Source organism: Tamandua tetradactyla, chromosome 7 (genome assembly GCF_023851605.1).
Source record: "Tamandua tetradactyla isolate mTamTet1 chromosome 7, mTamTet1.pri, whole genome shotgun sequence".
NCBI classification, from domain to species: domain Eukaryota; kingdom Metazoa; phylum Chordata; class Mammalia; order Pilosa; family Myrmecophagidae; genus Tamandua; species Tamandua tetradactyla.
This window is the reverse complement of record NC_135333.1, coordinates 16,092,168-16,118,952: the sequence shown is the minus strand read 5'-3', so window position 1 is coordinate 16,118,952 and position 26,785 is coordinate 16,092,168. Positions and strand designations below refer to the sequence as shown.

Genomic DNA, 26,785 nt, shown 5'->3' with positions numbered 1-26,785 from the left:
CCATGCGGGAGACCCGGGTTCAATTCATGATCTATGCACTTCCCAAACAAACAAAAATTCAACAAATGGTGCTGCAATAAGGGGATTCACACATGGAGAAAGAATGAAATGTGACTCCTGCCATACAGCATATGAAATACATAAATAAATAAAAGAGAACCTCTTTAAAAAATAATTAAAAATAAAAATATTGTTAGAAACAATAACAGTTAACACTTACTGCAAATTAATTTGTATTGAGCTTTTATTATGTGCTAGTCAGTGTGGTAAATGCTTTATATCCATCATCCTTCCAGATGAGGAAACGGAGGCTTAGGTAGTTTAAGCAACCTGCACACGTTTACAGAATTGTAAGTAGCAGAGTTGGGATTTAATTCAGATTTTTTGGACCCCAGAGCCCAGGATGTTTAGCTGATGCAGACTGATTCCTTCAGGAAGTTGGGGAGTGTCAGGAACTCCTGATGTATGGAACTTTATTATCATCTCTACAGTTACTGAGTATCTCTCATATTTTGGCATAGAGCCTAAAAATGAGGTGGGCTAGAACTTAAAGAAAAACAAAACATTTGCGACAAGGTTTTAGCTACTTTCATGAGGCAGAAGAGAGGAGAGAGGAACTTATTTTATTTGCTGTGCCCAGCAAAGTTTGGGATTTTTAACCAGGTATTTCATTTAGTCCTATGACAAAAGTAGTTATTATCAACTCATTTACAGATAAAGAAATATGCTCAATGAAATTAAGCAATTTGCTTAAGACTGAATGGCCATTGGTGGCAAAATTAGGATTCAAACCAAAGTAGAATCTCCTACCATTATACCAACTTGTGGAATCAAGATGTTAACTTGACTCACAAACAACAATACAAGATACTCCATTGTAAATACTAATGAGTGGTGTAGACACTTTCATAGTAATTTTTACAGAAATGTAATTATTAAAGCCTGAGGCTAATAAAAAAGGCTTACGGTAGGCCTTCAAGGGTGTTTGGAGTTTAAGCAGAGATGAAGAGCTGGGGCGTCCCAGGTACATGAAGAGATAAGCAAAGGCTTAGAAATAAGAATGAATTTGTCAGGTTCAGGGGAAAGTGAGGAAATATGTGTACAGAGAAGCAGTGTGTATGTGTGTGTGCACTGCAGAGAGACTTAATGAAAGGCTTAGAAATTGAGTTTTTACCCTCTTTGCATCAGTGAGTCATATATTTTTAAAAATTCTTTAGTTTGAAATAATTTCAAATTTACAGGACAGCTGTAAAAATAATACAAACCCTATACAGAGGACTCTAATCTATGCACCATTTAGATACCTAGGTCCACCAACTTTTAACATTTTGCTACATTTGCTGTTCCATTCTGTCAATACATCTACCTATCTGTCTTTCAATCTATTTTCTAAACATTTGAGAATAGGTTGTATACCTTGTGCTTCTTGAACACTTAATACTTCCATGTACATTTCCTCCCAAGGACAAGATTATTCACTTATGTAACCACCTTAACTATAGTTATCAAGTCCAAGAAATTTAACATTGATACAAAGCTTACAGTCTATACTCCAATTTCTTCATGTGTCCCTTTGGGCATTTTCTCCTCCATTATTAGATCTAGTCCAGGATAATGTTTTGCCTTAGTTGTAATTGTCTCTTTAATCTCTCTCTTTTTTTTGAATTGTGGAAACATATATACAATGTGAACTTTTGCATCTTGACCACTCCAAAGCACACTGAATTCAGCGGGATTAATCATAATCACAATGTTGTGCTACCTTCACCATCAGTGTTACCAGAACCTTCCATCAATTCAAATAGAAACCCTGTACATTTGGAAAGTTGTGCATGAATTTTCCATTCTCACTCCTTCCCCAAAAGTACATAAATTTTTAAAAACTGAATTTGACCGTGCTTTGTAAAATGTACAGGAACATAGAGATTAAATGTAAGTAGACCATGAAGAAAAAAATTATAAGTAGTAATTAATGACCTAGCTCTGGTGATAAGGCCTAGGCTAGGGTGGTGCAGTTGTGACTGCAAAGAGAGCTGAGTTGACCTTGAATAACATGAAATTGTGACAGACTTATAACAGAATAAATAAAGTTACAATCTTAAAGTTTAAATGTCCTTACAGGTTTTAAGTATCTCATTCAATAATAAAATAAATCTGAGTATTAGGGAGTGCTCTAGAAACTGTTAGGTATTTTCATCTGGTGTTTAAATTAGAGCAAGTAAGGAAATAGCATTTATAAACTAATGATGGGAAAGAATGCAAGAAATATCAATTTATAGGTTTGTGTCTGCAGGATTATGTGATGTTTAAGATTCCATTTAGTAAAATTAACGTTAATTTTGTGGATAAGGTTGTAGTTTTAGAATTTACCACTGAAGCCATGTGGGCCAGGATTTTCTTTGTAGGTAGGTTTTAAACCATGGATTCAATTACTTTAATGGATACAAGACTACCCAGGTTATCTCTTTCTTCTTCAGTGAGCTTTAATAGTTGCTGATTCATTTAATGAAAGAAGTGATTTTTCAGTGGTTGCCCATTGTTTTGGGTGATGGTCTGAATTGATCTGTATTTTTATTTAATGAGGTGTTTCTCAGAACTTGTGTGGGCCTGATTTAAAAGTTTTAATTCTGGAGTCTGTTTGAAGAAAAGAAGGATAGGTTCTTAAAAATGTCATTCAGAACAGTAAAAGAAGAACAGAATAAGTGACACAGAAGGCCGCCCCAGCTGAATCTGGTGGCTAGTTGGTAATGAGAAACTGTTGGAAATGATGGCTCTTGTCTGTCTTTCCACTGGACCAAGTGTAAGAGGTTTTACCAGAGTCTAGCAAGTTGGCTTTACCAAGCAAAGTTATATGGCCACGTAGGTTTTCTGAAGTAGGGTGGGAATGGCTTGTTCAGGATACCTCATATAGGAAGAAGTTAAACTGTTGAGGCAAACTGAAAGAGTGAGCTCGCATAATCTGTTTCTTGGAGGCTGAGGTAATCTCCCATAGCAATCACTGCCAGGCAATGTCAAAAGGTGTAAATGGTGATGGTGGTTGTGGTGATGTTAGTGGTTTTCTTGGCTATGTTGGCTGTAGCAATAACTTCCAGGTACATCAGCATTTTCCCTAATACCCAGGTTATTCTGGAGGCTGAGGCAGTGTTATTCCTCTTCCAGATAGCTGGTTCTGAAAGCTTCAGTGTGGGTTTATTTCACTCCTGACAGGGCTTCTAAAAGTAGAAATGTGATGTTGAACATCTTTTCCTATTACTGTCTGTATATCTTCTTTAATGAAGTTTTGTTTGTATCTTTGACACATTTCTTAATCGGGTTGTTTACTTTTAAAACTTTAAAAGTTTTAAATATTTTTGGTTACAAGTCCTTTCTAACATATGTGTTTTGCAAATATTTTCTCCCAATCCATGGCTTGTCTTCTCATTCTCTTCACCAGTGTCTTCCTCAAAACAGAAGTTTTTTATGTTAATGAAGTCTTACTTATCAAGTTTTTCCTTCATGTATCGTTCTTTTGGTGTTGTGTTTAAAAAGTCATCACCAAATCCAAGGTCACCTGGATTTCCTCCTATGTTATCTTTTAGAAGTTTATATTTCTATGTTTTATGTGTAGATCTAGGATACATTTTGAGTAAAATTTTTTGACAGGTATAATGTCTGTTTCTATATTTATTGTTCTGCATGTTGACGTCCATTTGTTCCAGCACCATTTGTTGAAGACTGTCCTTTTTCTATTGAAGTGCCTTTGCTCTTTTCTCAAATAACAGGACTATATTTATGTGGTTCTACTTCTGGATTCTCTATTCTGTTTCATTGTTCTATTTATCTTTTTCTTCTTCTTCTTTTTTTTTGACACTACCACCCTGTCTTGATCACTGCAGCTTTATATAGTAAGCATTGAAATCAGGTAACACTAGTCCTATGACTTTATTCTTCTTCAGTATTGTATTGGCTATTCTGGGTCTTTTCACTTTCCATATAAACTTAGAATCTGTTTGTCTATATCAACAGTATAACGTGTTGGGATTTTGGTTGGGGTTGAGTTGAATTTATAGATCAAGTTGGGAAGAATCAGCATCTTAACAATACTGATTCTTCCTATCCATAAACCTGGACTATGTCTCCATTCATTTAAGTCTTCTTTGATGTCTTTCATCAGTGTTTTGTAGCTTTCCTCATATCTATCTGGTACCTATTTTGTTAGATTTATGTGCAAGTATTTTAGTTTGCAAGCTGCTGTAAAGTGAAATACCTGAAATGGAATGGCTTTTAAAAAGGGGAATTTGTTAAGTTTCAAGTTTATGGGTCTAAGGCCATTAAAATAACCAAATTAAGGCACCAACAAGAGGTTACCTTCACTCTAGGAAGGCCGATGAAGTTTGGCATTTCACTCATCTGCTAGCTTTCTCTCGGCTTTTTGTTGCATGAAGCTCCCCAAGGGGTGTTTTTCTTCTTCATCTCCAAGGGTCTCTGGCTGCATGGGCTCTGTTGGTTCTGGTGGCTCTGGTTGCTCTGAGCCTTTTCCAACATGGTTCCCTCTTAAAGCACTCCAGTAAGCAACCCCACCATGAATGGGTGGAGACACATCTCTGTGGAAACCATCTAATCAAAAGTTACCACTCACAATTGGGTGACTCACATCTCCATGGAAACAATAAAAAAGAGTCCACCCAACAATACTGAATGAGGATTAAAGGACATGGCTTTTCTGGGGTACATAATAGCTTCAAACCATCATATCAAGTATTTAATTTTTTTTGCTGCTATTGTAAATGATGTACCTTTAAATCTCAATACCAATTGTTCATTGCTAGTATATAAGAAAGCAATTGACTTAAAAAAATTTTTATTAATTAAAAAAAATTACAAGAGAGATACAAATATTCCCAACACATACACTCAGCAATTCACAATGTCATCACATAGTTGCATATTTATTATCATGATCATTTCCCAGAACATTTGCATCAATTCAGAAAAAGAAATAAAAAGACAACAGAAAAATAAAACAAAAACAGAAAAAAAATTTACATACCATACCCTGTGTTAGTTAGATTCAGTTGTCAACTTGGCCAGGTGAGCATACCTAGTCTTGTTGCTGTGGACATAAGCCAATGGTACATGAACCTCATCTGTTGCTAATTACATCTGCAGTCAGCTAGGAGGTGTGTCTGCTGCAATGAGTGACGTTTGACTTAATTGGCTGGTGCTTAAATGAGAGAGCACAACGTAGCACAGCCTAAGCAGTTCAGCATTTCTCATCTCAGCACTCGCAGCTCAGCCCAGGCGTTTGGAGACGTGGAAAGAAGTCACCCCTGGGGAAAGTTGTTGGAACCCAGGGGCCTGGAGAGAAGGCCAGCAGAGACCATCCTGTGCCTTCCCACGTAAGAAAGAACCTCAGTGGAAAGTTAGCTGCCTTTCCTCTGAAGAACTAACAAAATAAATCCCCTTTTATTAACAGCCAATCCATCTCTGGTGTGTTGCATTCTGGCAGCTAGCAAACTAGAACATATTCCTTACCCCTCCCTTTCATTGATCACTAGCATTTCAAACTAAATTTATTTTAACATTTGTTCCCCCATTATTTATTTTTATTCCATATGTTCTACTCAACTGTTAACAAGGTAGATAAAAGGAGCATCAGGCACAAGGTTTTCACAATCACACAGTCACATTGTAAAAGCTATATCATTATACAATCATCATCAAGAAACATGGCTACTGGAACACAGCTCTACATTTTCAGGCAGTTCCCTCCAGCTGCTCCATTACATCTTGGTTAACAAGGTAATATCTACTTAATGCGTAAGAATAACCTCCAGGATAACCTCTTGACTCTGTTTGGAATCTCTCAGCCATTGACACTTTGTCTCATTTCACTGTTCCCCTTTTTGGTCGAGAAGGTTTTCTCAATCCCTTGATGCTGGGTCTCAGCTCATTCTAGAGTTTTTCTCAATCCCTTGATGCTGAATCTCAGCTCATTCTGGGATTTCTGTCCCACGTTGCCAGGAAGATCGACACCCCTGGGAGTCATGTCCCATGTAGACAGGGGGAGGGTGGTAAGTTTGCTTGCTGTGTTGGCTGGACAGAGAGGCCACATCTGAGCAACAAAAGAGGTTCTCTTGGGGTGACTCTTAGGCCTAATTTTAAGTAGGCTTGACCTATCCCCTGGGGGGTTAAGTTTCATATGAACAAACCCCAAGACTGGGGGCTCAGCCTATAGCTTTGGTTGTCCACACTGCTTGTGAGGATTTCAAGAATTCAACTTGGGGAAGTTGAGTTTTCCCCTGTTCTCACCATTCCCCAAAGGGGACATTGCAAATACTTTTCCACTCACTGATCAAATCACTCTGGGATTCATCAGGGCATCACCTGGACAAACCAACAAAATCTCATGTCCTATACAAAGTTCCATGTACTTAAGGTGTTCAACCAACTATCCACATAAGTTATATTAGGAGATGCACTAGTCACAGTATAAATTTGTAACAATTGAACATTTTTTGCTTTAGTCTCAAAGCAAAAGTTGTTTTTGACATAAGTTGAAATTTTAAAATATTGTCTATTTTCAGCGCACTGCAGTAATGACATTCTTTTGTTCTTCCTCATGCAAAAACATTTTTTTAATTTGTACATTTAGTCACAATCATTATACACTCTAGGTGTTCCTAGATTATACCCTCTCAATCTTTATAGTCTATCTTTCTTTGTGATTTCATTTATGCCCCAGTCCTCCTCCCTCTATCATTCTCATACGCAGCTTCATTCAGTGTTTTAACATAATTGTATTACAGTTAGGTAGTATTGTGCTGTCCATTTCTGAGTTTTTATATTCAGTCCTGTTGCACAATCTGTATCCTTTCAGCCCCAATTACCCAATATCTTACCCTATTTCTATCTCCTGATGGTCTCTGTTACCAATGAAATATTCCAAGTTTATTCACTAATGTCAGTTCATATCAGTGAGACCATACAGTATTTGTCTTTTTGTATCTGGCTAATCACACTCAGCATAATGTCCTTAAGGTCCATTCATGTTGTTACATACTTCATAACTTTATTCTGTCTTACAGCTACAAGATAGTTCATCTTATGTAAATGCCAGTTTGTTTAGCCAACTGTCTGTTGATGGACATTTTGGCTGCTTCCATCTCTTGGTAATTATAAATAATGCTGCTATAAACATTGGTGTGTAAATGTCCACTTGTGTCCTTGCCCTCATGTCCTTTGAGTAAAGACAGCATATAGATGGGTCCTGTTTTTTAATCCATTCTGCCAGACTATGTCTTTTGATTGGAGAGTTTAATCCATTAACATTCAGTGTTATTACTGCATGGGTAGTACTTTCTTCTACTATTTTGCCTTCTGGATTTTATATGTCCTATCTAATTTTCCTTCTTTTTACCTTTACTCATAGGCTTCCTTTCTACTTTCTTCTCCACACCTCTCTCTTCTGTCTTTGTATCTGTCTCTAGTGTTCCCTTTAGTATTTCTTGCAGAGCTGGTTTCTTGGTCACAAATTCTCTCAGTGATGTTTTGTCTGAAAATGTTTTAATTTCTCCCTCATTTTTGAAGGACAATTTTGCTGGATATAGAATTCTTGGTTGGCAGTTTTTCTCTTTTAATAATTTAAATATATTATCCCATTGTCTTCCTGCCTCCATGGTTTCTGCTGAGAGATCTGCGCATAGTCTTATTGGGCTTCCCTTGTATGTGATGGATTGCTTTTCTCTTGCTGCTTTCAAGATTCTCTCTTTCTCTTTGGCCTCTGACATTCTGATTAATAAATGTCTTGGTGTATGTCTATTTGGATCTATTCTCTTTGGGGTATGCTGGACTTCTTGGATCTGTAATTTTAAGTCTTTCATAAGAGTTGGGAAATTTTCAGTGATAATCTCCTCCATTAGTTTTTCTCCTCCTTTTCCCTTCTCTTCTCCTTCTGGGATACCCACAGCACGTATATTCATGTGCTTCATATTGTCTTTCAATTCCTTGAGTTCCTGCTCATATTTTTCCATTTTTTCCCTATATTTTCTTTTTCTTGCCGGATTTCAGATGTTCCATCCTCCAGTTCACTAATCCTATGTTCTGTCTCTCGAAATCTACCATTGTAGGTTTCCATTGTTTTTTCATCTCTTCTACCGTGTCTTTCATTCCCATAAGTTCTGTGATTTGTTTTTTCAGACTTTCAATTTCTTCTTTTTGTTCATTCCTTGCCTTCTTTATATCCTCCCTCAATTCATTTTTTTTTTTTTTTTTTTTTTTTTTTTAACGGAAAGAAAAAAAAAATTAACACAACATTTAGAAATCATACCATTCTACATATGCACTCAGTAATTCTTAACATCATCACATAGATGCATGATCATTGTTTCTTAGTACATTTGCATCAGTTTAGAGGAACTAGCAACACAACAGAAAAAGATATAAAATGTCAATATAAAGAAAAGAAATAAAAGTAGTAGTAATAGTAAAAAACAACAACAACAAACAAACCAACAAGCAAACAAAAACAAAAAAAAACCCTATAGCTCAGATGCAGCTTCATTCAGTATTTTAACATGATTACTTTACAATTAGGTATTATTGTGCTGTCCATTTTTGAGTTTTTGTATCTAGTCCTGTTGCACAATCTGTATCCCTTCAGCTTCAATTACCCATTGTCTTACCCTGTTTCTAACTCCTGCTGAACTCTGTTACCAATGACATATTTCAAGTTTATTCTCGAATGTCCGTTCACAACAGTGGGACCATACAGTATTTGTCCTTTAGTTTTTGGCTGGATTCACTCAGCATAATATTCTCTAGGTCCATCCATGTTATTACATGGTTCACAAGTTTATCTTGTCTTAAAGCTGCATAATATTCCATCGTATGTATATACCACAGTTTGTTTAGCCACTCTTCTGTTGATGGAGATTTTGGCTGTTTCCATCTCTTTGCAATTGTAAATAACGCTGCTATAAACATTGGTGTGCAAATGTCCGTTTGTGTCTTTGCCCTTAAGTCCTTTGAGTAGATACCTAGCAATGGTATTGCTGGGTCGTATGGCAATTCTATATTCAGCTTTTTGAGGAACCGCCAAACTGCCTTCCACAGTGGTTGCACCCTTTGACATTCCCACCAACAGTGAATAAGTGTGCCTCTTTCTCCGCATCCTCTCCAGCACTTGTCATTTTCTGTTTTGTTGATAATGGCCATTCTGGTGGGTGTGAGATGATATCTCATTGTGGTTTTGATTTGCATTTCTCTAATGGCCAGGGACATTGAGCATCTCTTCATGTGCCTCTTGGCCATCCGTATTTCTTCTTCTGGTAGGTGTCTGTTTAAGTCTTTTTCCCATTTTGTAATTGGGTTGGCTGTCTTTTTGTTGTTGAGTTGAATAATCTCTTTATAAATTCTGGATACTAGACCCTTATCTGATATGTCATTTCCAAATATTGTCTCCCATTGTGTAGGCTGTCTTTCTACTTTCTTGATGAAGTTCTCTGATGCACAAAAGTGTTTAATTTTGAGAAGCTCCCATTTATTTATTTCCTTCTTCAGTGTTCTTGCTTTAGGTTTAAGGTCCATAAAACCACCTCCAGTTGTAAGATCCATAAGATATCTCCCAACATTTTCCTCTAACTGTTTTATGGTCTTAGACCTAATGTTTAGATCTTTGATCCATTTTGAGTTAACTTTTGTATAGGGTGTGAGAGATGGGTCTTCTTTCATTCTTTTGCATATGGATATCCAGTTCTCTAGGCACCATTTATTGAAGAGACTGTTCTGTCCCAGGTGAGTTGGCTTGACTGCCTTATCAAAGATCAAATGTCCATAGATGAGAGGGTCTATATCTGAGCACTCTATTCGATTCCATTGGTCGATATATCTATCTTTATGCCAATACCATGCTGTTTTGACCACTGTGGCTTCATAATATGCCTTAAAGTCAGGCAGCGCGAGACCTCCAGCTTCGTTTTTTTTCCTCAAGATGTTTTTAGCAATTCGGGGTACCCTGCCCTTCCAGATAAATTTGCTTATTGGTTTTTCTATTTCTGAAAAATATGTTGTTGGGATTTTGATTGGTATTGCATTGAATCTGTAAATCAATTTAGGTAGGATTGACATCTTAACTATATTTAGTCTTCCAATCCATGAACACGGTACGCCCTTCCATCTATTTAGGTCTTCTGTGACTTCTTTGAAACAGTTTTTTGTAGTTTTATTTATATAGGTTTTTTGTCTCTTTGGTTAAATTTATTCCTAGTTATTTTATTCTTTTAGTTGCGATTGTAAATGGGATTCGTTTCTTGATTTCCGCCTCAGCTTGTTCATTACTATTGTATAGAAAAGCTACAGATTTTGAATGTTGATCTTGTAGCTTGCTACTTTGCTGTACTCATTTATTAGCTCTAGTAATTTTGTTGTGGATTTTTCTGGGTTTTCTACATATATTATCATATCGTCTGCAAACAGTGATAGTTTTACTTCTTCCTTTCCTATTTTGATGCCTTGTATTTCTTTTCTTGTCTAATTGCTCTGGCTAGAACTTCCAACACAATGTTGAATAATAGTGGTGATAGTGGACACATCCTTGTCTTGTTCCTGATCTTAGGGGGAAAGTTTTCAATTTTTCCCCATTGAGGATGATATTAGCTGTGGGTTTTTCATATATTCCCTCTATCATTTTAAGGAAGTTCCCTTGTATTCCTATCTTTTGAAGTGTTTTCAGCAGGAAAGGATGTTGATCTTGTCAAATGCCTTCTCTGCATCAATTGAGATGATCATGTGATTTTTCTGCTTTGATTTGTTGATATGGTGTATTACATTAATTGATTTTCTTATGTTGAACCATCCTTGCATACCTGGGATGAATCCTACTTGGTCATGATGTATAATTCTTTTAATGTGTTGTTGGATACGATTTGCTAGAATTTATTGAGGATTTTTGCATCTGTATTCATTAGAGAGATTGGTCTGTAGTTTTCTTTTTTTGTAATATCTTTGCTGGTTTTGGTATGAGGGTGATGTTGGCTTCATAGAATGAATTAGGTAGTTTTCCCTCCACTTCGATTATGTTGAAGAGTTTGAGGAGAGTAGGTACTAATTCTTTCTGGAATGTTTGATAGAATTCACATGTGAAGCCGTCTGGTCCTGGACTTTTCTTTTTAGGGAGCTTTTGTATGACTGATTCAATTTCTTTACTTGTGATTGGTTTGTTGAGGTCGTCTATTTCTTCTTGAGTCAAAGTTGGTTGTTCATGTCTTTCCAGGAACCTGTCCATTTCTTCTAAATTGTTGTATTTATTAGCGTAAAGTTGTTCATAGTATCCTGTTATTACCTCCTTTATTTCTGTGAGTCAGTAGTTATGTCTCCTCTTTCATTTCTAATCTTATTTATTTGCATCCTCTCTCTTCTTCTTTTTGTCAATCTTGCTAAGGGCCCATCAATCTTGTTGATTTTCTCATAGAACCAACTTCTGGTCTTATTGATTTTCTCTATTGTTTTCATGTTTTCAATTTCATTTATTTCTGCTCTAATCTTTGTTATTTCTTTCCTTTTGCTTGCTTTGGGATTAGTTTGCTGTTCTTTCTCCAGTTCTTCCAAGTGGACAGTTAATTCCTGCATTTTTGCCTTTTCTTCTTTTCTGATAAAGGCATTTAGGGCAATAAATTTCCCTCTTAGCACTGCCTTTGCTGCGTCCCATAAGTTTGATATGTTGTGTCTTCATTTTCATTTGCCTCTAGGTATTTACTAATTTCTTGCAATTTCTTCTTTGACCACTTGTTGTTTAAGAGTGTGTTGTTGAGCCTCCATGTATTTATGAATTTTCTGGCCCTCCGCCTATTATTGATTTCCAACTTCATTCCTTTATGATCCGAGAAAGTGTTGTGTATGATTTCAATATTTTTAAATTTGTTAAGACTTGCTTTGTGACCCAGCATATGGTCTATCTTTGAGAATGATCCATGAGCACTTGAAAAAAGGGTATCCTGCTGTTGTGGGATGTAATGTCCTATAAATGTCTGTTAAGTCAAGTTCATTTATAGTAATATTCAGGTTCTCTATTTCTTTATTGATCCTCTGTGTAGATGTTCTGTCCATTGATGAGAGTGGTGAATTGAAGTCTCAACTATTATGGTATATGAGTCTATTTCCCTTTTCAGTGTTTGCAGTGTATTCCTCACGTATTTTGGGGCATTCTGGTTCAGTGCGTAAATATTTATGATTGTTATGTCTTCTTGTTTAATTGTTCCTTTTATTAGTATATTAGTGTCCTTCTTTGTCTCTTCTAACTGTTTTACATTTGAAGTCTAACTTGTTGGATATTAGTATAGCCACTCCTGCTCTTTTCTGGTTGTTATTTGCATGAAATATCTTTTCCCAACCTTTCACTTTCAACCTATATTTATCTTTGGGTCTAAGATGTGTTTCCTGTAGACAGCATATAGAAGGATCCTGTTTTCAATCCATTCTGCCATTCTATGTCTTTTGATTGGGGAATTCAGTCCATTAACATTTACTGTTATTACTGTTTGGATAATATTTTCCCTACCATTTTGCCTTTTGTATTATATATATCATATCTGACTTTCCTTCTTTCTACACTCTTCTCCATACCTCTCTCTTCTGTCTTTTCGTTTCTGACTCTAGTGCTCCCTTTAGTATTTCTTGCAGAGCTGGTCTCTTGGTCACAAATTCTCTCAGTGACTTTTTGTCTGAGAATGTTTTAATTTCTCCCTCATTTTTGAAGGACAATTTTGCTGGATATAGGGGTTGGTTGGCAGTTTTTCTCTTTTAGTAATTTAAATATATCATCCCACTGTCTTCTAGCTTCCATGGTTTCTGCTGAGAAATCTACACATAGTCTTATTGGGTTTCCCTTGTATGTGACGGATTGTTTTCTCTCGCTGCCTTCAAGATCCTCTCTTTCTCTTTGACCTCTGACATTCTAACTAGTAAGTGTCTTGGGGAACGCCTATTTGTGTCTAATCTCTTTGGGGTGCGCTGCACTTCTTGGATCTGTAATTTTAGGTCTTTCATAAGAGTTGGGAAATTTTCAGTGATAATTTCTTCCATTAGTTTTTCTCCTCCTTTTCCCTTCTCTTCTCCTTCTGGGATACCCACTACACGTATATTTGTACGGTTCACATTGTCCTTGAGTTCCCTGATACCTTGTTCAAATTTTTCCATTCTTTTCCGGATAGTTTCTGTTTCTTTTTGGAGTTCAGATGTTTCATCCTCCAAATCACTAATTCTATCTTCTGTTTCTTTAAATCTGTCATTGTAGGTATCCATTGTTTTTTCCATCTTTTCTACTTTATCTTTCACTTCCATAAGTTCTGTGATTTGTTTTTTCAGTTTTTCTATTTCTTCTTTATGTTCAGCCCATGTCTTCTTCATGTCCTCCCTCAATTTATCGATTTCGTTTTTGAAGAGGTTTTCCATTTCTGTTCGTATATTCAGCATTAGTTGTTTCAGCTCCTGTATCTCATTTGAACTATTGGTTTCTTCGTTTGACTGGGCCATGTGTTCAATTTTCTGAGCGTGATCCGTTATCTTCTGCTGGCGTCTGGGCATTTAGTCAGATTTCCCCGGGTGTTCGACCCCACAGGTTGAAAGATTTTTCTGTGCAATCTCTGGGTTCTGTTCTTCCTATCCTGCCCAGTAGGTGGCGCTCGTGGCACACGCCTGTCTGTGGGTTTCCACCAGCGAAAGTTGCTGTGGGTCCCTCAACTCTGGAAAACTCTCGCTGTAGGGGAGGTTCTGCAACCGAAGCGTCTTGGAAGAATGCCAGCCGGCCCGGGGTTCCAAACGCGGGGAGGGTCGCCGGCCGTCGCAGCACAGGAGAGCGTCCGGCCAAATTAGCCAGTCGGCCCGGGGCACCAAGCGTGGCGGGAGGGCGCCAGCTGTCGCAGCCCGGGAGAGTGCACTGTTCCCAGCCGACGGGGGAGTCACGTGTTTGGAAGGGATCCCCGGTCACTGTTCTCCGCAGTCTGGGGATTTCTGACCCAACTATCTCAGTTGTTCCGGGGGCCTCGTGTGGTGGGGGCACCAGCCGCCGCAGCCTAAGGGGACCGCCTGTCCAATTCTACCAGCTGGCCCAGGAAGGTGGAAGGGAGGGACTCCGGTCGCTTGCCGTCCCACCCAGGAAAGCCCGTGCCCCTTGGTGATCTCACCGGAGCTGGTTCTCCCAGATAGTCAGCCGTTCCAGGATGGGGTACGCTGTCCCTTTGATCTCCCTCGTGGCTCCGGGAGCTGCTCTGTATTATCTCCACTCCCCCAGTAGCTGTTCTGGAGGAGGACAGGTGAGGGCGGCAAGGCTGTCGAGGCTGGTGGCGGAGGAGCACGGTGAAGGCGGGGGAAGAGGGCACCGTGGTGGTTGGAGAGCAGCCGGAGCAGGAGGGGGAGGAGAGGGGGGAGAAGGAGGGCGGGCGGCTCGGCTGCTGCGGGGCGCGGGCGCCGCGCGGCGGGCCGGCGGAGAAAGGGGGGGAGAAGGAGGGCGGGCGGCCTGGCTGCTGCGGGGCGCGGGCGCCGCGCGGCGGGCCGGCGGAGAAAGAGGGGGGAGAAGGAGGGCGGGCGGCCTGGCTGCTGCGGGGCGCGGGCGCCGCGCGGCGGGCCGGCGGAGAAAGAGGGGGGAGAAGGAGGGCGGGCGGCCTGGCTACTGCGGGGCGCGGGCGCCGCGCGGCGGGCCGGCGGAGAAAGAGGGGGGAGAAGGGGGCGGGCGGCTCGGCTGCTGCAGGGCGTATTTGGTTTTTGATCAGGTTTTCTATGTCTGTTCATATATTCTGAATTAATTGTTTTAGCTCCTGTATGCCATTTGAATTGTTGGTTTGTTCCTTTGACTGGGCCATATCTTCAATTTTCTTGGTGTGATTTGTTATTTTTGCCTGGCCTCTAGGCATTTAATTACCTTAATTAGTTTATTCTGGAGATTGCTTTCACTTCTTTTACCTAGGGTTTTCTTGCTAGATGAGTTTGTTGTCTATCTGTTCTTTGACATTCAGTTCAGCTTTATCTGGACCTCTAGCTTAAGTTTTTTTTAACAGAGGAGAATTTTTCAGTTCTTGTTTTCTTGTTTCTTGCCCTGCTTGTGTGGTGCCTCCCCCCCCACACACACACTTAGAAGGGTCTACTTAGATATTATATACCCCAGCCAGATTTTCCCAGACCAAACTGGCCTCCTATCAGGAGGAAAGAGTCACCTGCATCGGTTTTCCCTGAGGGTGAGACCCAGCAGGTTGAAAGATTTTCCTTGAAGTCTCTGGACTCTGTTTTTCTTATCCTGCCCTGTGTGTGGTGCTTGTCTGACTGCAGGTCCCACCAGCATAAGATGATGCGGTACCTTTAACTTTGGCAGACTTTCCCTGCTGGGGGTGTGGTGGAGACAGAGGAGAGGTTGTAGGCTGGTTTTAATGGCTTCAAATTACCAAACCCTGGTCTCTGAATTCCTTGAGGGAGGGATTCCACCTGAGTTGGGCTTCACCCCTCCCCTGGGGAAGGCTCAGACTCCAGACAAGCCCCCAAAGGAGCTCACTTCTGCCTATGCCTGGGGCAGTTGTAGCCTGAGGAGTCCTGCCGCTATATCCAAAGGCAGTCAAGCCTTTGTAGAAACACAGCCACAAAAACCTCTGTTTCCTTCTTTTTTTTTTCCCCCTTTTTCCGTCAGCCCTGCCCCCTTGGTGCCTGGGCAAAAAATGAGCAACCTCTGCTTTGACCAGGTTCACTTAAGCTGGGGGCCTATTTTTAGTTGTCAGAATTTGTTAATTAATTCCACAATTGGTGTTTGATTGTGCTCAGTCCCTGCTGCTGGTAAAGTTCGTTTTCTTTCCCCTCTGGGAAGCAGACTGTGGGGGGAGGGGCGCTGGCTGCCGCAACTTTGGGAGCTCACGGTTCTGTGGGGGCTCACAGCCGGTCCAGCTGGTCCAGACTAGGGTACGCTGTGTGTCTGGTCACTGATGTGGCCCCAGGAGCTGTTCTGCACTGTTTCTGGTTATTTAGTAGTTGTTCTGGAGGACGAACTAAAATGCGCACATTGTTAAGCCGCCATCTTGACCCAGAAGTCCAAAGCAATTGACTTTTATATATTAACCTTGTATCCTGCAACCTTGCTATAGTTGCTTATTTTTTCCAGGTTTGTTTTTTGTTTTTCAGTTTATTAAAATATTTTATTTAACCCAATGTATGCAAAATAGCATTTCAACATGTAGAAAATGATGCATTATGATTTTTTCCTCATTTTTTTTCTTATTTTTATTTTTTAATATTCCAGGTTTCTTGTTTTGTTTTCTTTTTCTTTTCTTTTCTTTTTTCTTTTTTGGTCAATTCTTTTGGGTATTCTATACAACAGACACGTCATTTGTGAACAAAGACAGTTTTATTTCTTCCTTCCCAATCTGTATACCATTTGTTTCCTTTTTAAAAATCTTTCTGCATTCGCTTACACTTCCGGTATTAGGTTGAATTGGAATGGTGCGAGGGACATTCTCATCTTCTTCCCAGTCATAGGGGGGAAGCATCTAATATCTCATGATTAAGTACTGTGTTTGCTATAGATTATCTTGTAGACTGTCTTTATCAAGTTGAGGAAGGTTCACTCTATTCCTAGTTTACTGAGAGTTTTTATCATGATAGGTGTTGGATTTTGCCAACTGCTTTTTCTGCATCTATTGATATGATCCTATGATTTTTCTTCTTTAGCTTGTTGAGGTGATGGGTTACATTAACTGATTTTTGAATGTTGTAGCAGCTTTGCATTCCCAGAATAAATCCCACTTGGTTGTCAGACTTTTTATTTTTTGCTGTATTCAATTTTTAAAAACATATTTTTATTGAGAAATTTCAGGATATATAATCCATACATGGTGTACAATCAATGGCTACAATATCATCACATAGTTGTGTATGCATCACCATAATCATTTTTAGAACATTCACATAACCCTAGAAAAAGAAATGAAAAAGTAAAAAGAAAAAAACTCATACATCCCATATTCCTCCCTCTCGTTGACCATCAGTATTTCAATCTATCCATTTTTTTTTACCCTTTATCCCCTATTATTTATTTATTTTTTATCTTTTTTTTTTCTAACTCATCTGTCCATAACCTGGTTAAAAGGAGCATCAGACACAAAGCTTTCACAATGACAGAGTCATATTGTAAAAGCCGTATCATTATATGATCGTCTCCAAGAATCAAGGCTACTGGAACACAGCTCAACAGTTTCAGGTACTTTCCTCCAGCCACTCCAAGACACCATACACTAAAAAGGAACATCTATATAATGTATTAGAATAACCTCCGGGATATCCTCTTGGCTCTGTTTGAAATCTCTCAGTCACTGGGACTTTATTTTGTCTCACTTCTCTCTTCCCCCTTGTGGTCAAAAAGGACTTCTTCATCCCATGATGCTGGGATGTTCTGTCCCACATTGCCAGGGAGAGTTACATCCTTAAGAGTCATGTCCCATGTAAGGATGCAGTTTGCTACTATATTTTGCTGAAGATTTTTGCATCTATGTTCATGAGAGATACTGGTCTGTAGTTTTCCTTTCTTGTAATGTGTTTGTCAGGTTTTTGTACTCAGGCAATGCTGCTCTCATAGAATGAGTTAAGAAGTGTTCCCTCTGCGTCTCTTTTCTGGAAGAGATTATAGAGAATAGGTATTGTCATGGTCAGGTTCATGTGTCAACTTGGCCAGGTGGTGGCACCTGTTTGTTTAGTTGGGCAAGTGCTGGCCTGTTTGTTGCTATGAGGGCATTTCATAGAATTAAATCGTGATCATGTCGGCTACATCCACAGCTGATCCCATTTGTAATTAGTCAAGGGGAGTGTCTTCTTTAATGAGTGATGCTTAATCTAATCACTGGAAGCCTTTTAAGGAGGATTCAGAAGAGATAGCCTGTCTTCCTGCTTCAGCCGATAAGCCTCTCCTGTAGAGTTTGTCCAGATACCCCATTGGAATCGTCAGCTTCACAGCCTGCCCTATGGATTTTGGACTCTATGTTCCCATGGTTATGTGAGACAGTTTTAAAATTTTCTATTTACGAATATTTCCTGTTGATCCTGTTTCTCTAGAGAACCCTAACTAATACAGGTATCATTTCTTCCTTAAATATTTGGAAGAGTTCACCAGTGAAATCATCTGGGAATTATGCTTTCTGCTTTGGAAGCTTATTAATTGTTGATTCAATTTCTTTGATAGACAAAGGTCACTAATTTTTTTATTACTTAATTTTCTCTCCCACTTGCTAGCAGCTCTTTCTGGACTTTCCTGGGTTGGGCATATGTAGGAGGAAGGTATCAAAATTTTATGTAACTATTTTCTTGCTTGAGAGCCACTGTGTATTGAATTGCCCCCAAATTACCTTTTTTTTCTTGATGGGGAACAGCTAGCATTACAACATCAGCACACACAATGGGTTCTTCATATACTTCCATCCCATATGCAATTTGTCATCTGATGTTCCAGAATTTAGGTGATGCTTACTGTGTCCAGCCATATACCAATCACCTCTCACCCCTGACTTCCTATAGTTTTCCCTATAAAATGTGTAAGAATAACCTCCAGGATAACCTCTCAACTCTATTTGAAATCTTTCAGCCACTGACACTTTATTTTGTGTCATTTCTCTCTTCCCCCTTTTGGTCAAGAAGGTTTTCTCAATCCCTTGATGCTGAGTCCCAGCTCATTCTAGGATTTCTATCCCATGTTGCTAGGGAGGCATACACCCTGGGAGTCATGTCCCACGTAGAGAGGGGGAGGGCAGTGAGTTTGCTTGCCATGTTGGCTGAGAGAGAGAGAGAGAGAGAGAGAGAGAGAGAGACACCACATCTGAATAACAAAAGAGGTTCTCTGGGGGTGACTCTTAGGCCTCATTTTAAGTAGGGTTAGTATATCCCTCATGGGGATAAGGTTCATAGGAACAAACCCCAAGAATGAGGGCTCAGCGTATTGATTTGGTTGTCCCCACTGCTTGCGAGAATATCAGGAATTCTCCAAATGTGGAAGTTGAATTTTCCCCCTTTCTCCCCATTCTCCCAAGAGGACTTTGCAAATATTTTTTATTTACTGTTCATATCACTCTGGGATTTATCAGGGCATCATGCTAACCTGGAAAAACCTACAAAATCTCATGCCTGATTCAAGGTTCCATGTACTTATGGTGTTCAGTTAAGCTGCCCATATAAGTTAAATTAGGAAATGCACTAGTCAAAATATAAATTTTGTACCAAATAAACATTTCTTGCTTTAGTCTCACACAGAATGTGAAGTTTTAAAATATAAATGACCATCTATTTTCAACACCCTGCAATGTTGACATTCTTTTGTTCTCCCTCATGCAAAAACATTTTTTAATATTGACATTTAGTCATTATACACTCTAGGCATTCCTAGATTGTACCATCTCAGTCATTATTGTCTATCTTTCCTTCTGGTTTCACATGTGCCCACAGCCCTCCTCATTCTAACATTTTCATGTTCAGCTTCATTCACTGTACCTATATTATTGTGCTACAATCAGGTAGCATTGTGCTATACATTTCTTAATTTTCAATTAGTTCTGTTGCACAATCTGTATCCCTTCAGCTCCAATTACCCAATCTCTACCCTATCTCTATCTCCTGATGATCTCTGTTCTTAACTGAAATTCTCCAAATTCATTCACTAATGTCAGTTCATATCAATGAGACCATGCAGTATTTGTCCTTTTGTTTCTGGCTAATCTCACTCAGCATAATGTCCTCAAGGTTCGTCCATATTGTTACATGCTTCATGACTTTATTCTGTCTTACAGCTGTGTAATATTCCACATATGTATATACCACAGCTTTTTTAGCCACTCATCTGTTGATGGACACTTGGGCCATTTCCATCTCTTGGCAATTGTAAATGATGCTGCTATAAACATTGGTGTGCAAATGTCCATTTGTATCCTTGCCCTCATATCCTCTGAATAGATACAGGAGGTATTGCTGGATAATATGACAATTCTATACTTAGCTTCCCGAGGAACTGCCAAATTGCCTTCCACAGAGGTTGTAGCATTTTACATTCTCACCAACAGTGGATAAGTGTGCCTCTTTCTCCACATCATCTCCAGCGCTTATTGTTTTCTGTTTTTTTGATAATGGCCATTCTGGTGGATGTGAGATGATATCTCATGGTGGTTTTGATTTGCATTTCCCTATTAGCCAGAGAAGTTGAGCATCTTTTCATGTGCCTTTTAGCCATTTGTATTTCCTCCTCTGAGAAGTGTCTGTTCATATCTTTTGCCCATTTTAAAAATTGGGTTGTTTGTCTTTTTGTTGTTGAGTTGAACAATCTCTTTATATATTCTGGATACTAGACCCTTATCTGATATGTCATTTCCAAATATTGTTTCCCATTATGTAGGCTGCCCTTTTACTTTCTTAACAAAGCTCTTTGATGCACAAAAGTGTTTAATTTTGAGGAGGTCCCATTTATCTATTTCTTTCTTCAGTGCTCACGCTTTGGGTGTAAAATCTAGGAAACTGCCTCCCATTACCAGTTTTATAAGATATTTCCCTACATTTTCTTCTAAAAGTTTTATCATCTTAGCTCTAATGTTTTGGTCTTTGGTCCATTTTGAGTTAAGTTTTGTATAGGGTGTGAGATATGGATCCTCTTTCATTCTTTTGCATGTGAATGCCAGCTTTCCAAGCACCATTTACTGAAGAGACTGTTCTGTCCCAGGTGAGTTGGCTCAACTGCCTTATCAAAGATCAGTTGTCCATAGGTGAGAGAATCTATATCTGAACACTCTATTCAATTCCATTGGTCAGTATATCTGTCTTCATGCTAGTACCATGTTCTTTTGACCACTGTAGCTTTGTAATACACCTTAAAGTCAGGTAGTGTGAGACCTCCCACTTCATTTTTCTTTCTCAAGATATTTTTAGCTATTTGGGGCACTCTGCCCATCCAGATAAATTTGGTTATTGCTTTTTCTATTTCTGTAAAGTAAGTTTTTGGGATTTTAATTGGTATTGCATTGAATCTATAAATCAATTTAGGTAGAATTGACATCTTAACTATATTTAGTTAAGGACCACTTGTGAAGCCATCTGGTCCTGGACTTTTCTTTTTGGGAAGCTTCTTAATGACTGATTCAATTTCTTTACTTGTGATTAGTTTGTTGAGGTCGCCTATTTCTTCTTGAGTCAATGTTGGCTGTTCATGTCTTTCTAGGAAGTTGTCCATTTCGTCTATGTTGTCTGGTTTATCAGCATAAAGTTGTTCATAGTATCCTCTCATTACCTCCTTTATTTCTGTGGAGTCAGTGGTTATGTCTCCTCTTCCATTTCCGATTTTATTAATTTCCATCCTCTCTCTTCTTCCTTTTTTCAACCTTGCTAAGTGTTCATAAATTTCATTGATTTTCTCAAAGAACCAACTTTTGGTTTTGTTGATTTACTAGATTGCTTTCATGTCTTCAATTTAATTTATTTCTGCTCTAATCTTCATTATTTCTTTCCTTTTGCTTGCTTTGGGGTTAGTTTGCTGTTCTTTCACTAGTTCTTCCAAGTGAACAGTTAATTCCTTGATTTTTACTTTTTCTTCTTCCTCTCTCTCTCTCTCTTTTTTTGGCATGGGCAGGCTTCCAGAATCGAACCTGGGTCTCTGGCACAGCAGGCAAGAATTCTGCCACTGAGCCACTAGTGCACTGCCTTTCTTCTTTTTTGATAGGCATTTAAGGCAATAAATTTTCCTCTTGGCACTGCCTTTACTGCATCCCATAAATTTTGATATGTTATGTTTTCATATTCATTTGCCTCAAGATATTTACTGATTTCTCTTGTAATTTCTTCCTTGACCCATTGGTTGTTTAAGAGTGTGTTGTTGAACCTCCATATATTTGTGAATTTTCTGACCCTCTGCCTGTTACTGATTTCCAACTTCATTCCTTTATGATCCAAGAAAGCGTTTTACATGATTTCAATCTTTTTAAATTTATTGAGGCTTGCTTTGTGACCCAGCTTATGGTCTATCTGTGAAAATGATGTACACGCACACTTGAGATAAAGGTATTATCCTGCTGTTGTGGAGTGTAATGTTCTACAAATATCTGTTAAATATAGTTCACTTATTGTATTATTCAAATTTTCTGTTTCTTTACAGATCCTCTGTCTAGATGTTCTGTCCATTGATGAGAGCAGGGAATTGAAGTCTCCAACTATTATGGTAGATGTGTCTATTTCTCTTTTCAGTGTTTGCCTCATATATTTTGGAGCACTCTGGCTTGGTGCATAAATATTTATGATTCTTGTTGAATTGTTCCTTTTATGAATACATACTATCCTTCTTTGTCTCTTTTAATTGTTCTACATTTGAAGTCTCATTTGTTGGATATTAGTATAGCCAGTCCTGCTCTTTTCTGATTGTTGTTTACATGAAATATCTTTTCCCAACCTTTCATACTCAGCTCACTTTTTTATACTTCATTCTAAAATGCGTCTCCTAAAGACAAAATATAGATGGGTCCTATTTTTTAATCCATTCTGCCAGTCTATGGCTTTTGATTGGGGAGTTTAATCCACTAACATTTAGTGTTATTACTGCAAGTGCAATACTTTCTTCTACCATTTTGCCTTTTGGATTTTATGTGTCATATCTAATGTTTTTCTCTTTTTATCTTTACTGATAGTCTTCATTTCTACACTCTTCTCCACACCTTTCTCCCCTGTCTTTTCCTATCTGCTTCTAGTGCTCCTTTAGTTTTTCTTGCAGAGCTGGTCTCTTGGTCACAAATTCTCTCAGCAATTTTTTGTTTGAAAGTGTTTTAATTTCCCCCTCATTTTTGAAGGACAATTTTGCTGAATATAGAATTCTTGGTTGGCAGTTTTTCTCTTTTAGTATCTTAAATACATCATACCTCTGTCTTCTCACCTCCATGGTTTCTGCTGAGAAATCTACTCATAGTCTTATTGGGCTTCTCTGGTATGTGATGGATTGCTTTTCTCTTGCTGCTTCCAAAATTCTCTCTTTCTCTTTGATGTATGATATTTTGATTAGTAAGTGTCTTGGAGTATGTCTATTTGGATCTATTCTGTTTGGGGTATGCTGCACTTCTTGGATCTGTCTTTGATAAGAATTGGGAAATTTTCAGTGATAATTTCCTCCATTAGTCTTTCTTCTCCTTTTCCCTTCTCTTCTCCTCCTGGGACACCCACAGAGCGGGTGGGACACATTTGCATGCTTCATGTTGTCGTTCAATTCCCTGAGTCCCTGCTCATATTTTTCCATTCTTTTCCCTATATTTTCTATTGCTTGTTGGGTTTCAGATGTCCCATTCCCTAGCTCACTAATTCTTTCTTCTGCCTCTTGAATTCTAACATTAGGTTTCCATTGTTTTTTTTTTTCCCATCTCTTCTACTGTGTCTTTCATTCCCATAAGTTCTGTGATTTGTTTTTTCAGACTTTTGATTTATTCTTTTTATTCATCCCTTGCCTTCTTTATATCCTCCTTCAATTTATTGATTTGATTTTTTGATGAGATTTTCCAGATCTGTTCAAACATCCTGAATTAGTTGTTTCAACTCCTGTATCTCATTTGAATTGTTGGTTTGTTCCTTTGACTGGGCCACATCTTCAGTTTTCCTAGTATGACTCATTTTTTTTGCTGGCATCCAGGGCATTTAATTTCCTTAATTAGTTTATTCTGGAGATTCCTTTCACTCTTTTACCTAGGATTTTTTGATGGATGGCTTTATTTTCTATCTGTTCTTTGACATTCAGTTCAGTTTATTCTAGACTTCTAGCATAGGTTTTGTTTAATGGATAAGAATTTTTCAGTCCTTGTTTTTATGTCTCTTGCCCTGCTGTATGCAGCCTTTTTTCTTTCCCTTAGGTGGGTCTACTTAGATATTATAGACCTCAGTCAGATTTTCCCAGCCCATACTGGCCTCCTCTCAGGAGGATACAGTTACCTGCATCAGTTTTACATAAGGATGAGACCCAGCAGGTTGACAGACTTTCTGATGAAGCCTTTAGACTCTGTGCTTTTCCTGTCCTGCCCAGTAAGTGGTGCTTGTCTGGTTTCCCACCAATATAAAGACGTGGTACTTTTAACTTCAGCAGACTCTCCCTGCTGGGGGCAGGGTTGAGACAGAGGAGAGGTTGTAGGCTGGCTTTAATCACTTCAGTTTTCCAGATCCTGGGGTCTGAATTCCTTGAGGGAGGGATTCCCCCTGAGCTGGGCCCCACCCCTCTCCTGGGGATGGCACAGCTTCCAGGGATTAATTCTTTACCAGCCTCTTTGTGTCTCAGACAAGCTTAATTCTGCCCTTGCCTGGGGCAGGTGGAGCCTGAGAAGCCTTGCAGTTGTATCTAATGAGCTATGAAGCAGTAGAAACAAAGCAAAACAAAAATCCTTTTCCGAGCAGGGGCCCCAGTTCCTTGGGTTTGTTAATCAAGAGTTGCTCTATGTATCTCAAAGTCCTATGTGCCCCCTCATTTTTTTTTAGGGTCCAGACCTTTTCAAGTATTTTGTGCTGTCTGATCCCAAAATCATCTTTCTTCTTTTTTTTTTTTTTTTTTAACATCATCCCTGCCCCCTCTGTATGGGGGCAAAAAATAGTAACTTTTGCTCTTGTTCCAGGTTTATCTGAGCTGGGGGCCTATTTTCAGTAGTCAGAATTTGTTAATTATTTCCACAATTGAAGCTTGTTCAGCTAACCACCTGCTTCTAGTAAAATCTCTTTCCTTTCCCCTCTGTAGACTAGCCTGTGGGGGTGGGGCGCTGGCCTCCACAGCTTGGGGGACTCACAGTTCTGAGTGGGATAGCAGCTGGTCCAGCTTGTCCAGACTGGTGTATGCTGAGTGTCTGGCCACTGATGTGGCCCCAGCAGTTGTTCTGTACTCTTCCTGGCTATTTACTAGCTGCTCTGGAGGATGCACTAAATTCCACACCTCACAAAGCTGCCATCTTGGAACATCCCACAGCCTCTTGCCTTTTTAACTTTATTCTTGTCTTTTATATGTGTAGAGTTTATTTTCCTTCTATGCTATTCTTTATAGCACCCTCATGCTAATTTTCTTAGAATATTGCAATACTCCCTGTGCTAGTTTGAATTTGTGGACCCAAGAAAATCTATGTCCCTTAATTTAGCATTGCTGGGTGGGAGTTTTTAAATTATTCATGGAGATGTCACTCACCCAATTGTGGGTGGTAATTTTTGATTAGATGATTTCCATGGAAGTGTGTCTCCACCCATTCAAGGTGGGGTTGCTTACTGGAGCCATTTTGGAAAGAGTTACAGAGCCCATGCAGCCAGAGACCTTTGGAGAGGAAGAAGATAAATGCTCCCAGGGACGCTTCATGAAACAAGAGGCCTGGAGAGAATGCTAGCAGATGCTGCGGTGTTCATCGTGAACCTTTCAATTGAGAAAGAAACCCTGAACATCATCAGCCTTCTTGAACCAAGGTATCTTTCCCTGGATGCCTTAGATTGGACATTTCTATAGCCTTACTTTAATTTGGGCATTTTCACAGTCTTATAACTGTGTACTTAATAAACTTCCCCTTTTAAAAATTGTTCTGTTTCTGGTATATCTCATTCCAGCAGCTAGCAAACTGGAACACTCCCCCAGTCAGCATGCTAAAGAGGCTCTCCATGACATGGTTCGAAATTTACTTAAACCTTATCAATTGCCTTAAGTTTTCGTGCTTTGTTTTATGCTTTCTCCTTCCTCATGCAAAGTATTTTCAACCTTCATTCATGGCTCCAGAACCATAAGCAATATGCTAATATTCAGCTCTATTTCATTATTAATGTTATTCCTTCCACCTGAAATGTCTGTTCTACACCATTGGCAATGTAAATTCTACTCACACTCCATATTCTCCAGGAAGTTTTCTTCTGCCCTAAATGACATTAATCTTTCCCATTTCAGAATTACTATTGTGCCTACCAATAATACAAATGACTTTTCTGGAAAAATGTTTCTGATTTAATCTCTCCTGGTTTGTATGTATACCTCTTACTCCTCCATCTTCAACCAGCTTAATTATAAGCACCTTGAAGGTTGAGATTGTGCTTATGTTATATTTGCATCTTACACCACAATGGAACATAGTAAAGTATTCAGAATGTAATTGTGAATGGATTAATTAATGTTTAACATAACATCTTATCTCCTATTCCTATAGCATATTTAATTAGTGTGATTGCTACAAAACAAAAAAGGAAATATGTAAGCAATAAGAATAGCAATAATTGGATATCTGAGTGGCAACAAAATTAAACCAAGAAAATAAAATTTTAATTTTGAGGAACTAATGCTGAAACTATTATAGTAAAACATTTATATTTACCTATAATTTGGATCCAGGATCTTTACGCGAAACACATACATTCCAGAATGGCCCCAGGGCCAAATTATATGGTTATAATTAGACTTGTTGATAATCTCATATGGTTGCTCTAAGTTTCCTGGTTTTCCAATAGCATAAGAAAAGCAGTGCTTATAGTTCTGAACAGGAAACAAAGAAAAAAACATTAAGGTCATTTTCTGACTTTCATAAACAAAATTATATTCTCATATATTTCTTGGCAAATTATTTAGAGATGTAACAACTATTCCCTTCAATTCTACAATTTCAGTGCTCTATAGCATTTTTAGTGGCTATATATGGTTAAAGTTTGATGAAAAGTGAGTTAGTGAAAACAAATGTGAATTTATTTTGTATTTGCAAGCTATAATAAATTAGGGAGTTGAGAGTATGTAAAGAAATTCTTTTTCCAAATCAACAAGCATGAAATCTTCTAAGGATGTTTAATT

At 38.7% G+C, this 26,785-nt stretch overlaps 1 protein-coding gene across 4 annotated transcripts in view; it reads right to left on the bottom strand.

Annotated features, from left to right (window-relative positions):
- The window catches only part of CATSPERE (catsper channel auxiliary subunit epsilon), a 249,994-nt gene that overhangs the window by 7,419 nt on the left and 215,790 nt on the right, over nucleotides 1–26,785 (bottom strand). For all 4 annotated transcript variants that reach the window (XM_077168505.1, XM_077168504.1, XM_077168506.1 and 1 more), the window contains one exon: nucleotides 26,319–26,476. In XM_077168505.1, the coding sequence (XP_077024620.1) occupies nucleotides 26,319–26,476 (158 nt within the window). The remainder of the gene's footprint in view (nucleotides 1–26,318; nucleotides 26,477–26,785) is intronic.